Here is a 13741-nt window from a genome sequence, read left to right as displayed (position 1 = left end):
TTAGGAATTCATATTTTTATGCAACCTCCAAACAAAAAGTCAAAATTTGCTGACTTGTGTTGTTAAATGTATTTACAATCCGTTAACATTTGTTTGTCAATATTGGTAAGAAGTTTAATTTGAAATTTTATATTATGTAGTAATGCTGATAAACACCCAAGTACTATACCTTTTACCCCTGAAGTAAGTAATGGTCAGCAATTGTGTCTGTTATTGGTTTTCCTCAATCTAATTTTCCTGCTTTATGAACATATGACAGTTGTTGTGATTTCTCTTCTCAGCTTCTGTGTCAGACAGGATGAACAGCAATCTGCGACTCTTTGCTGATGACGTAGTAGTATACAGGAAAGTATCATCGTTGAGTGACTGTAGGAGGATGCAGGATGGCTTACACAAAGTTTCTATGTGGTGTGATGAATAGCAGCTAGCTCTAAATGTAGAAAAATGTGAGCTGATGCAGATGAGTAGGAAAAACAACTGCATAATGTTTCAATGAGATGTGTGCTGCTCACTGTCGTATCTATTACATATCTAGGCATAATGCTGCAAAGTGATGTGAAGTGGAATGAGCACATAAAGACTAGTAGAGAAGAATGGTCGACTTTGGTTTATTGGGAGAGTTTTATGAAAGTGTAGTTCATTTGCAAAGGAGACCGTATATAGGCTGCTTGTGACGCATTCTCAAGTACAGCAAAAGTGTTTGGGGTCCCCATCAAGCAAGATGTCAAAACAATTCAGAGGCATGTCGCTATGTTTGTGGCTAATACGGTTGATCAACAAGTAGAAATGGAGGTGCTTCATCAACTCAAATGGGAATCCCTGGATGAAACACATTCTTTTTGTAAAACACTACTGAGAGTATTTAGAGAATGGGCATTTGCAGATGACTGCAGAAAGATTCTACTGCTGCCAACATACATTTTGTATAACAACACTGTAGAAAAGGTAACTGAAATTAGTCCTCATATAGAGGCATATTGGTAGTCCTCCTCTGCTCGCTCCATTTGTACATGGTACCCTCTGCCATACACCACACAGTGGCTTGCAGTGTGTGTAGCTTTAGATTTTATTCTGTAGTGAACAGTTAATTACATTAGCTGCCACAATGACCAACAATACAAGTAAAATTGAAAGTCTGTATATTAATGCATGCACCATCACCTTATCGGAAATGAATGAACAAAGCAGTCAATGATAAAGTTTCTAAAAGTCATTCAATGTCATCACCACTTTGAGCATTGAATAAAAGAAAAGAAATAATGGAACATTTTTATACTTTCTACTTTCGCAAAATATTTGGGTATTGTGAAATACTCCAGAAATTGTTTTCCACATCTGGTCTCAAAGGGCACTGTATTTATTGTCTGAAGGAGGCTTGGGTTTGGAATCACGTTTTGTATGACCAATTGTACTGTTTATTTCTTGCTGATGCAAAGACAGTGTGGGAAATTCTCCGCATGTCCTAAGCACCATTTTGAGAAAATGTATGTGTTGGCGATGATTCTCTACACAAACCATTTAACATGCATACTACCTCTTAAAGTGTGTGCTCTCACTGATGCTCTAAAGTGTTTTATTTTTGCCTTAATACCTTTACATGTTTAAAGCATTTCAGATGTCACATTTGGTCTGACTTTGTTCTACTGGTGAATTTAGATATATATAAGTTCTTTTCAGGTGTGTTCTACCCAGTTTAATAATTGGCTCTCTGCACACATTTTCAACAATGGGACTTGATGCCATTTTCACATAACTGTTGATGAAGAATGTACTGGTTCACTGGGGCATTGTTTTCTATTTCTTATTGATGCCCTCACCTTTAGGCAATGGGTGCCATGGTCAAAGACTCAGTTGCTGAAAGTTCACACACTGTGCTCTTTATGCCAAGCAAAGGAATCATTATGCTAAGATGTCCATGTTTATTAGGTAACACTCAAGTCAGATTTGGGCTTTTTCTTTAAGCACACATACAGGGTGTTCATAAAATCCAGGAACACTTTCAATTATTAATTGCACATGAACCAAACATTGTACAGATATTATACGTGTCATTTTGAAGAGAACACCCCCCCCCCCCCCCGCCCCTCCTCCTCCTCCATGTATACTGCCACAGCATAGGTAGTTTGGTAATTTGCTGATAGTCAATGCTAGTCGCAAACATGGTGAGTTGAGGTGTGGAGCGAGCTTTGTGAGTGTTGGAGCTCGACAAAAACAAGTGTGCTACAGCTGTTCAATGGATGTTTAGAACCAAGTATGGTAAGAAGCCACCAACCACTGGCACAACAAATTCGTTGCGACAGGTTGCTTGTGCCCGGCAAATCCCAGTGTGAGTGAAGTGAAAGTGGTGTGCATACGAGAGAGATTTGTAAGGAGTCCAAAGAAATCGGTATGCCATTTATCCCATGAACTCGAAATGTTTGTAAAAAAACTTTCAGTGTTTCTCTTCAAAATGTAATATGTATGACATCTGTACAATGTTTAGTTCTTGTTCAATAAATAATTGAGTGTGTTCCCGGACTTTTATGTACACCCTGTATTTAGAAAGTATTGTTTACATAGTCTATAGTGTGTCCAGTTTTTTAAAATGCTCAGAAATGGCTGATTTGGTGGAGTCCAGTACGACTTTCACACTCCGTCGCTCTCTTCAATGCTGAATATCGTCTAGACACTTTGCCGCATTGGCAGAGGATGCAGTGAACTTGATTTGCAGAGGCCCAGATTCTCTCACAGATCCTAATATACGAAGGGTAAAAAAACACCGAAATAACACTGCTGTGGGTGGAGCTTGTGCAGCACACATTTCTGCTGCTAGGCGTGTACAGTGCAACTCATTGCCAGTTCAGAGCTGCCTGTGTTGTAGACCTGGTTTGTTCTGTTCATTTGCAGTGCTCTTTTGTTCTTGTTCTGTTTTCTATTATGCCAAGTTTAAGTGAACAACATGCAGTTATGAAAATTTATTTTCTCCTCATAAGAAATGCTGCTGAAACTGTTTTAATGTCGAAAACAGCTTACCAAGGTGGTGCTATGGGAAAAACTCAAGTGTACGAGTAGTTTGCTGGATTCAAAAATGGCAACATGTCGATTGATGACAAACCTAATTCTGGACATCCATCAACTACCCGAATTGACAAACTTCGAGAGCTTGTGTTCACACTGTCGGACAATTGATCAACTGTTAGAGATTAGTGGGTTATCTTGGAGCTCTGTGTTCAACAAAAAAGACCAGATTTGTGGCAGACAGGAGACTGGTTCTTCCACAACACCACACCTGCACACACACACAACCATCTGTTAGTTTTTGGCTAAAAATGGCATGATTCTGGTGACCCAAGCATCTTACTCACCTGACCTGGCTCCATGCAACTTTTTCTTATTTCAACACGTGGAAAGGGGCATGAAAGGACAATGATTTGACAACACTGAAGTCAAGGAGAAAAAAAAAAAAAGCTATCAACCATTTTGAGGATGGCTACACAAAAGGTTTTGAACAGTGGGACAAACATGTTAGTTGTAATGGAGGGTATTTTGAAGGAGATAAGATTGTTTTGTAAACAATTTGAAAATATATAGCTTTATTTATTTTTATTTTTTTTGTGCCCCTTCGTAAAGTAAGGTTGTGGACATGCTTGGAACACACTTGATGTTATGCATTCCTAGTATCCTGCTGACCTCATTTATAACACTGCCCATGAATGCTATTGTCTTGGTGTCTCTTCTTGTTGCTGGCTGTTGGAAAGTGCTATGTACTTGCTGGTTGTTATAAACATTTCTTTTGAATATGTTCATGAAGTCTGCTTGTAACCTTTCTTTGAGGATAAGTGTCACGAGCATTTGTCACACACAGCTCTGCCAAACCATCCATTGCAGAGCCCAACTTAAACTGAAACACAGGGCTTACCAGAAAGAGCTCAAATACTTGAAAATCCCATTTAAAAGCAATGGTTGTCACAACATGCAAATACAACTCACATTTTGTGGAAGGTAATGCTAACTTGAGAGCAAGATGAGCAGGAGACTGAGCCACACTTCATATGCAGGCAATACAATGAATAAGATCAGCAGGATCCTAGGGTGGCACATCATCAAATAGTGTTCCACCCATCACTCAAGACCTTGGCTTTAGTGGCATCTGTGTGATTTGATTTGGGCCTCCACGAGACAAGTCTACTGCATCCCCTGCCAATGTGGCAAAGTACACTGGAAAAGAAGAAACATTCTGTTGAAGGATATAAGTGACTGATTTATGAGCTTTATTTGATTTTTGACACAAATCATTTTTCTGATACAATCATTACTGGGTTTAGCACACAATGGCGGCGCTGTCTTCAGGTGGGCAGTACTCTGTGAACTAATGTTCATGCAGTGTGAAACTGAACATATTACCAGAAATCATGATATTCTGAGGGATGACTGAAAAGTAATGCCTCCACATTTGTAACACTCTAACAGTTGGCAGCACTAGTATGCGGCAGGTACTGGCTTGTTCCGTAGCATCTTCTCTACAGCTCCAGTTGACGGGAAGCCTTAGCGTTGAACAGTTGTATTGTTGTAGTGTAATGTATGGAACACTGCAGATGGTCAGTCAGTGCGATTTAAGCAATGTGGAGTCATTGAATTCTTGACAGCAGAAGGTGTCACCCCAAAGGGAGAATGAAAGCAGTTTATGATGACACTGTTGATATGTTGATGCTTGAACATCTGACCTGCGTGACTAAGCGTTGCTGTGACAGCAACCACACAGTTTCACAAGCAAAATGTTGACAGATTGACTCAGACAGAAAGTGCAAGCACAATTGGCATTTCGCAGGAATGTGTGGGTCACATTATTGATTTGCTTGGCTATCTGAAGATCTGTGCACGATGGGTACCCCGGATGCTGACTCCTAAAATGAAAGTGCACTGACTTGAAATTTGCCAGGAATTTAGCACTGTTTGACTTCTGCCTGTTCCTGATAATGAAAGACGATTTGCGGGGACATCATTATGCTTCTGATGAAGACGTTGAAAGAACAGAGACTGTGGTTGCGGAAAGTTTTGACTTCTTCCGTGACAGCTTCAGAAAACTTGTTCATCGTTGGCAGAAATGTATCCAATTGGCTGGTGATTATGTGGAAAAGTGAAAATTGGTAATTAAAGATCACATTTTAAGCATTATTTCTGCGTTTGATTTATTAAAATATTCCCATCCAGACCCAATCAACAAAGGTGGAGGCAGTGATCTGCAGTGGAATGTCGATCTTGTCAGCTGGATAATCTCTTCTGAGATTATGGTCACTGATGTGAATGACTTGCAGCCTGAAGAGCAGTGCAATCAGCTATTGGAAATTGTTCCAAACTGATCACTCCTGTTTCCGTTTTATAACAAAGCCCTTACTCTGTTTTAAATATGGTTTTACTACTTCAATGACCTGTATTCTACTTTTTTATTCTAAAAACAACAGACAAAAATTTTATAACTTCAACAATTTTATGATTTTTACTAATAAAGAATTGTCTTTACAGATCTGCACATCCAGTGCAGAGAGTAAGGGGGGGGGGGGGGATGTACACTTGCTGATTTTTGTATTGTGATCAGTTTGCCATCACATGAACATTTGTCCACCATAACATCTGAAGGTGGCATTGTGGGCTGAAACTAGTAATGATTGTATCATAAAAAGTGACTGTGCCTAAGATGGCTCATAAACCATACATTTGCGAGACACTTAACTGCAATCAAGGAGATGTGTAAAGAGAGTAAATGTCAGACACAGCTCCACCGCCCTCCCAAGTTGGCCATTATAGAGATTACTCAGAAACAGAACATGCCACAAACAATGAAAACTGTCCTTTTTGAGAATTAAAGAAGCAGTACTTCCAGACTTAGATAGTACCTGGTAAACGGAGATAGTCAATTCTGTTTTGTGGCCAGGCATGGGGTCATGGACTTACCATAAACATTAATTAAAAGGTTTAGAAGTTCATGTAATTGAAATACTACCACATACTGGGGATCAAGAATGGAATAATGTGTGAGTGGGACAGCAACCTTGTGCTACAGTTACACAGATTGGTAGAGGTTGCATGTATATGTGCAGAAGAGTAATTATAAGGGGCAGTCAAATGAAAATGAGGCAGATGAAAAAAGTAATTGCCATATCTGTTAATACTTTCTCCAACTGTGAGACAAGGTCAGTGTGTCTTCACATAAAAAGGTTTGAAGTTGCTTACAGGACCAGGATTGTACCCAGGCATGCACCTCTTCATTCAAAGCACATCGACAGCCACAAATGTCTTTCTTCAGGGCACTAAAAATACGGAAATTGCATGGGGAGGGATCAGGATACCATCCTGGTATGGCTAACTCCTGCAGCATAGCTGAAACAATGTTGGCAAAATATAATTTCATCCAGGCACGAGTCCACCCTCCTCACCATTTGTGCGTTTACTATTCCATGTTTTTGGAGCTACTCGACAGCACTAGTAGAACTGTATTAAGGCAAAATTTTCTCTCCTGCTGAGGTGACACCATTAGCAAAAAAGATGTTTGAAATAGGCTATCACTAATTTAGTGTAACATGTCTATTCGGATTTTCTTTGATGATGTCTCCTATGCAGGAGATCCCCAAACAGAAGCCCCCAACAATATTGAAAAACCTGGAAATTTTGACAAAGTAGTGAGTTTTCCTACAGTATTACAAATAAATGTAATTAAGTGGTCAGCATATAATAATTATAGTGGAAAATGCTTCTTTCCAGGAACTAATGAAATAAGCACACAGTTTGTTGGAGATGGTTCTTCTAACATGCTTTATTGTCATTTCATATCCCTGAATGTTTTCTGTGCTATTTATGTCTGTCAGAGTTAGGCATTGGTTGCTATTACATATTTGGTACCCTAATTTTATGATAACCATCCAAAACCTTGATTAAAATTAGCCTCAAAATCCTGTCACCTGTCTGCTCTGTCAGATTCTGTTAATGCAGCTTTTATACCAAATAGCTTAACTGCTAACTTTAAGACAGCAGTGAATTAGTCATTTGCATACAATCACTTGTTTTAAATACCCTTAGTGGAAAACCTATGAATACTATGACAGGTTTTCAGATTTAGGTAACTGGAAGGCTAGCAAAGATACTCTGCAAGTTAGCATGTATATGATGAGAAAATGGAACAATTTTACAACAAAATAACTTAAGATCTTTGTATGTTTTGGTGCCATCCCATTTAACTGCTATCAAAGTACAGCTCATAGATAACTTCATCTTAAGACAAAAGAGTAATTGGAAAAAAGTAATAGGCACACACTGTTATAAATGAAACATGTGGCACACACACAATACATAATTTGGATTTTCATTTTTTCTTGCACCCATTAGTGAACCATAATATGATATTCTCATTGTACATGTTAATATAAGAATTTCATTAATTTTATTTTGATGTACGTGCAGGAAAGTTTGAGGATGCACTGACAGACATGGAACAGGCTGTAAGACTGGAAGCAAAAAATGGAGAATTTGCAGAAGGACTAACTGCTTGCCTTACAAAGAAAAATCAAGTAATTGCAAAATAATATTCTTTTGTATTAAAATTCAATCTGCTTGACAATCCATGTAATAATTTGCAATACAAATAAATTTGTAACTGAAATGCATATTTTTCATTCATCATCAAAGGCACAATTAAATGTTTATAAGACAAGGTATTGCCATGATGCTGAATTTTTTCCCCCACAAACATATATATACATTTACAAAACAAGCACTGTTGATTTACACAATATTTTTGAATTGTATTGTTTCACTATATTGGTGTTATTAGGCGAAAGTGCACCCACTTTTTATAACCGCTGGAGCTAAAACTTTTTTTTTTTAATTTTTAGCTAGGAGAGTAAAATGTTCCAATATTTTTTAGAGATCAAAAGATTAAAACAAATATTTGTATCAACACAACTAACATGTTGTGCTTTTGACAAATTTATTTACAAGAAGATAAGGTACCTGATGATGCTTCCTAACATTTGCATTTTGACACAGTCTCAAAGATTACCAAAGAAGTAGCTGTTAGAATTTTAGGCACTATATTTGCACTGTGGCAACACAAGAAGCTATACAGATTGAAGAGATGCTCAAAAGAAGTGCCTTGTTAGAATCTGCACACATCTGTCACCTCATGGTCTATAGCCACAGCAACATTTCAATGATGAATATCTTCTTTCAAACATATTAAGCAAATCACTTCTTGCCACAGTGACACCACATATCTTCTAAACTTTGATAACGTTTGAGTTGCCTATCTTCAAACTGATGGAGAATTGTTACTGCCGGAGAAGCAACAGGTAAAATTCTTTCCATTTCCCGACGATTTTTCGCTGCTGTCTTCTGAGACCATTACAGCGTGGAACACACGTCCGATGTTTATCCTTTACTAATCTTGTCAGCACAGACACCCAAAGGACTGGGCCCATACACCATCCCCCCAAGATCTTAGAGGGGGCTGATTGCTGTGTCCCCTAATAAGACAAAAAGTAATCAGCACCCGCGAGATCATAATTCTCATCACCAATTCTTCGTTGAACCTGAAAATAAAATGCTGAAACTTCTTCAATAATACAACAGGCAGTGGAAAGCATATCCCAGGATAAGTCAAGAGGTCAACCAGTCATTCGTCAGTTTAAGCAGTCAAATAAGTCATCTGAAAAATTATCTTACTCAATACTCGTGCAAATGTGAGCAAAACCAGTACTAACTTTGAAATGTTATGGTCTATTGTATTTACAACAAAGATACTGACACGACCTATAACTAAGAATAGAAGATTGGTTTAAAAACACACGCATCAAAGGCCTGTCTATCTGTGACTGAAGAATATGATGAAAACATCATTTCAGAAACTAACTTTGTAGCTAAGATAAAGCAAAAAATACTAATATGCTGACATACCAAAAGATGGAATTAGAATGTATCATAAAGCAAAACAATTATCAAGAATTTATGAAGATGTAAACAATGATTTGAGAAACACTTTTTACGTGATAACCGACCATTGGGGACCCTCCAGACGAGCGCGAGTGGGCCCCGTGTTGTGGCCTGGGAGACCTATATCTGCCAAGACTTAGTCATGCCAGTTCTCCTGCTGGCTGTCTGTGTCACCAGACAGCGCCTCACTCTTTATTTCTTAGGTGAACCACTGGCAGAGCGTCGCCGTCCAGACCGGCGGTCCCTCTCCCTGTCTCTGTCTCTGTCACCAGCTCCACCACCACTTCGGCGGTGGGGCCTCTGCTGAGCTCGTGCACGTTCCCTCTCCCTTTCACGTTCTGCTTTCCGCATTTCTGCCATACGGCGCTCGTGTTCCGCCATGTGCTTGCGCCTCATTTCTTCCTTCACCACTATCTGAAATACCATTTTTTTTGGTCATTGTATGTACAAACAGTATCAAAGATAGGAGTAAAATGAAATCGATGTGTTATGTCTTGTTAATAAGAGACAAAATTGTTAGCAGTATGCCATGAAGGATCTGTGATCTGCTTTTTTGTTGACTAATCATTTATACCTGACTCAGGAAAATCTAGCAGAATATCATCTTATACATCAGGAAGAAAGAAAAACAGGAAGTAATAACTTGCACAAATTAGTTATCACAAAAGAAAGGAAATCAGTTCTTTTCTAGGGCATGGTTCAATTCATTGGAGAACACAGTATTCCAACTTGAAAATCTGCTCACTCTTCCACCATGTAGGAACCTGTAGTTTAATGGAGACTGTTCCAACTTTGCCCCATAGGGTTTGGACATCGCAAGGCAGCTGCACGCGGTAGTCTATCCACCATGTGGACGCTACTGCAAATTGTTCAGGTCTTGTTCTGTAGCTTGCTGAGCCATTTTCCTACCCAGCGTCTGTGGCCACTTACGATCACATATGCTACCCTCCTCCCTGACTGCCAGCTCATCAGCTGTTTGCCCACACCTGCGTAAGGGTGGGCACTTGAGCCTGGCTTAATGTGATGCTCTACTGATGTAGCAACTTAGTATTACTCACATAAAGCAATCTGAAGTCAAATGATATTCAGTTCCTAGAAATCTTAAGACCAATATGAAGAATAAATCTTTGAACTGGCAGTCGATAACCTAATGACATATTTTAAGTCTTTTTTGTTTGTTTAAGACATTACTGATCGAAGATACAATCTGAAACCTTGATCCTAAGCAGGACAGTTTTAGTCAACAGGAAAACATCAAGGCAGCTGCTTGAAATATTATAGAAGCAAAGGAGGCGATCAGATACACTCCCTCACTTATGAAACCAATTATAAGCAAAGTAGTAAGGAACACGTTCTCACCACAGATGGTTACAGTGGGGATTCACAATGCAGGACATACATATGCCATTACTTGTTTTGTTCCATATGGAGTCAGTGACTAAAGTACTGTCAATCCTTCCCTCTGTGATATTATTTATTGCCATTATTGGGTTTTGAACAGACTCAGTCTTATTTAGCACTCTAACGACCAAGAACCATCACCGTTAAACAAGAGCAATAAAGATTAAATAGCTACAAGATGATTTCCTACACTTGGGCTATTTCCTCCTCCGCTGACTGTTTTGAACGCTCAATATTGTAGTCTCTAGTGCAACAAAAATTCAAAAGAAACAGATTCTAACTAAAGAAGTTAGTAAGAGGTGAATGCTAGGTAGCACATAGACATACTGAAACGTCATAAAAGTTCTGTCTGTAAATATGCTCATGTACCACCTAGTATCCATCTGGAGATGAGAGTATGCTATCTTGATATCTGACACGAATTCTATTTTGTAATTTTTTTTTATCAGGATGTCAGACTGACAAGTGTGTGTACGATGGGAACTTCTAAACAGGAACTGCAACAACAAGAAAAAAATAGACTAGACTTGAGTCAAAATTGAATATCAGAATATAATGATTAGTATTGGTTGCACAGTGAAATCTACTTAATTCCCAAAATGTGGCAACACTGCACACAACTCTCCTGCATTACACTGCTCTCATCTCATAGAAAGGAAGTGAAGATCTTACTGTGTCTATGATTAAAGAGGCAGAAGAAAAGGAGAAGCCTAACGGACACGAGACAAGTTTAAACAGTGTGCCAGATCTGGATTAGAACTGTCATCCTCACCTTCTATGGGCAGTGTTCTACCAATTGTGCTGTCTTTGATGCAAGAGGATATTTTTCTGCTCTTTACGGATATACACTACAATGAACATTTGCCACGAATTAACACAGTGGTCATTGCAATGTATACTTCCCATTAATAATAGGCTATTATCACCTCAAGTGGCCTAAATGTATTAAGGCATATGAAGACAAGTAACAAAATTATGAAAAGGATAGTTGCTACTCCCCATATAGCGGAAATGCTGAGTCGCGACTCAAATCTCCACTATATGGTCAGTAGCAACTATCCTTTTCATAACACTGTTACATTCCATCCTGGATTTTCCGTGTTTGATTTTGCATGAAGCCGTTTTTAAAATTCATGAAATGTAATAGATGCAAAATGGCGAGAAGCGCCTTCCAAAATTGGTCGTCAATAAATTGTTAAGTGCAACTGAGATTGTATACCATGTACCGTATTTATTATAAGATGAGGCTTTTTCCAAAACTATCAGTCGAGAAACACAGGGTTGTCTTATATTCACAGATTAAACTATTGCTGCTGAGTCCAACATATTTCGGTTGTTTAATAGATTCATATAGGGGTAATTTTACATTTACTAATGAAACTTTGCCTATACTGATGTCACATGCAGATATATTTTGAAGAGTTTGGAAGGGTAGGTCGGGCAAATGATACTCGCGCTCAAACAGCATCGTGACTTCCCTATACGCTGAAGCAATTGATACAGTATTGACCTCGCTCGAACAACCACGTGACATTTTATTCGCATGGCGCTAGTGCAAGGGATACACAAGAAACTATAAACTACCCACCACAACAATCTACTGCTGCTCTGCTTGAAATTTAAAAATTTTGTGAAACACTAGAGGAAATAGCATCAAATCCTAAGATCTTATAAACTGTCATTTTATTTGAACAAGCTTGCAATAAAAGTTCTCATACATGTGTGGATATCATATACAAACATTTATGACACTTTTTAAGCAAAGGGAATCTACAGTGCGTACTTTGGCTTTTTATGAACATTTGCCATGTTTAAACTGCAGTTTGCCTTAATTCAAAATTAGACAAATACACAAGAAAAGTATGCTTTTCTGCAAGATATGGTAAAAGTTTACATAGGGGTCAGTGGCGTACTTAACGTCTTTCCTGCAGCACTGTTGTCAATGCTGACTGAGGTATGATGGGAATGTAAGCTGTTGGTTCTACACAGACGATGGGAGAGCGGTGGGCAGGCAACATGTTTGTAAGCAAGAAACATTGTATCATTTTCACATCAGGATAAAAGTGAAATGTGACATGTATTTGGCAAAAAACAGCTGTGCCCTCCGGCCCCACTGTAACCACAACCTCAGAAATCACAAAATAATCAGAAGGAACAGCCAAATATTTGCGAGAACAATTATATATATAAATTTCACAGCAGTAGTGGCACTTCGGACGACTGGATTAGTAAGCAAAATAGGTTGTGAAGATAAAAATTAATGTAAACTAAGTCTTTTGTTTATTTTATTTCTCCTTGCATTACAAAAATGAAGGCAATCAATAATTGATCTGAGTTTAGAATAGGTATAATGCTAACGCTTTAGGCAGATACGCACATCAAAAAAAGTTTTTCAGCACCCCGATTCCCAGAACTCCTGATGATAAGATGTTAACTGTGGATGTCTTATCACAGACACAGTCCCTTTGACTGTTCAGAGATGTCATACAACCCACCCAAAGATGTAAACAACCATGCAGGAGCAGCACCTATTAGACGGAGGGGATCCGACAACCAATCAGTTCCAGTCATTCTACCAGGAAGGAGGTACACAGCTCATGTTGTCTGTAGTTCAACCATGCCTAGACGGTTCGATTGCGTCCACATTGCTATTTTGTACCAGGAAGGGCTCTCAACAAGGGAAGTGCCCAGGCATCTCGAAGTGATGTTGTTCGGACATGGAGGAGATACAGAGAGACAGAAACTGTTGATGACATGCCTCGCTCAGGCCACCCAAGGACTACTACTGCAGTGGATGACTGCTACCTACGTATTATGGCTTGGAGGAACCCTGACAGCAATGCCACCATGTTGAATAAGGCTTTCCGTGAAGCCACAGGACATCGTGTTATGACTCAAACTATGCACAATAGGCTGCATGATGCGCAACTTCACTCCCGATGTAAATGACGAGGTCCATCTTTGCAACCACGACACAACGCAGTGCGATACAGATGGGCTCAACAACATGCCAAATGAACCGCTCAGGATTGACAGTTCTCTTCACCGATGAGTGTCACATCTGCCTTCAACCAGACAACCGTCGGAGATGTGTTTGGAGGCAACCCGGTCAGGCTGAACGCCTTGGACACAATTTCCAGTAAGTACAGCAAGGTAGAGGTTCCCTGTTGTTTTGGGGTAGATTATGTGGGGCCGACGTATGCCGCTGGTGGTCATGGAAATTACTGTAACGGCTGTACGATATGTGAATGCCATCCTCCGACCGATAGTGTAACCTATCTTCTGCTCATTTTCCCTTACATTGTCACTACTGCCAGGGCTCTCCGACATTGGAATAGCACCCCAGCGTTGGATGTAATGGGAAAGTCCTGTACCATAG

The 13741-nt window shown here is 39.3% G+C and overlaps 2 protein-coding genes across 7 annotated transcripts in view; one reads left to right on the top strand and one right to left on the bottom strand.

The window, feature by feature from the left end:
* The window catches only part of LOC124777129 (tetratricopeptide repeat protein 32-like), a 66761-nt gene extending 59128 nt beyond the window's left edge, over positions 1–7633 (top strand). For all 3 annotated transcript variants that reach the window (XR_007015690.1, XM_047252421.1, XM_047252420.1), the window contains one exon: positions 7435–7633. Coding sequence is in view for 2 of the 3 variants with exons in the window: in XM_047252421.1 (XP_047108377.1) it covers positions 7435–7556 (122 nt within the window). In the remaining variant the exon portion in view is untranslated. The remainder of the gene's footprint in view (positions 1–7434) is intronic.
* LOC124777127 (apoptotic chromatin condensation inducer in the nucleus) overlaps positions 6764–13741 on the bottom strand; it is a 111745-nt gene continuing 104767 nt past the window's right edge. For 3 of the 4 annotated variants that reach the window (XM_047252415.1, XM_047252416.1, XM_047252417.1), the window contains exon 13: positions 6764–9375. In XM_047252415.1, coding sequence (XP_047108371.1) covers positions 9154–9375 — 222 coding nt within the window. In that variant the 3' untranslated portion in view covers positions 6764–9153. The remainder of the gene's footprint in view (positions 9376–13741) is intronic. The other variant, XR_007015689.1, reaches the window with a different exon arrangement.

This window comes from Schistocerca piceifrons, chromosome 2 (genome assembly GCF_021461385.2).
Source record: "Schistocerca piceifrons isolate TAMUIC-IGC-003096 chromosome 2, iqSchPice1.1, whole genome shotgun sequence".
NCBI classification, from domain to species: Eukaryota; Metazoa; Arthropoda; class Insecta; order Orthoptera; family Acrididae; genus Schistocerca; species Schistocerca piceifrons.
This window is presented reverse-complemented; position numbering and strand designations above follow the sequence as displayed.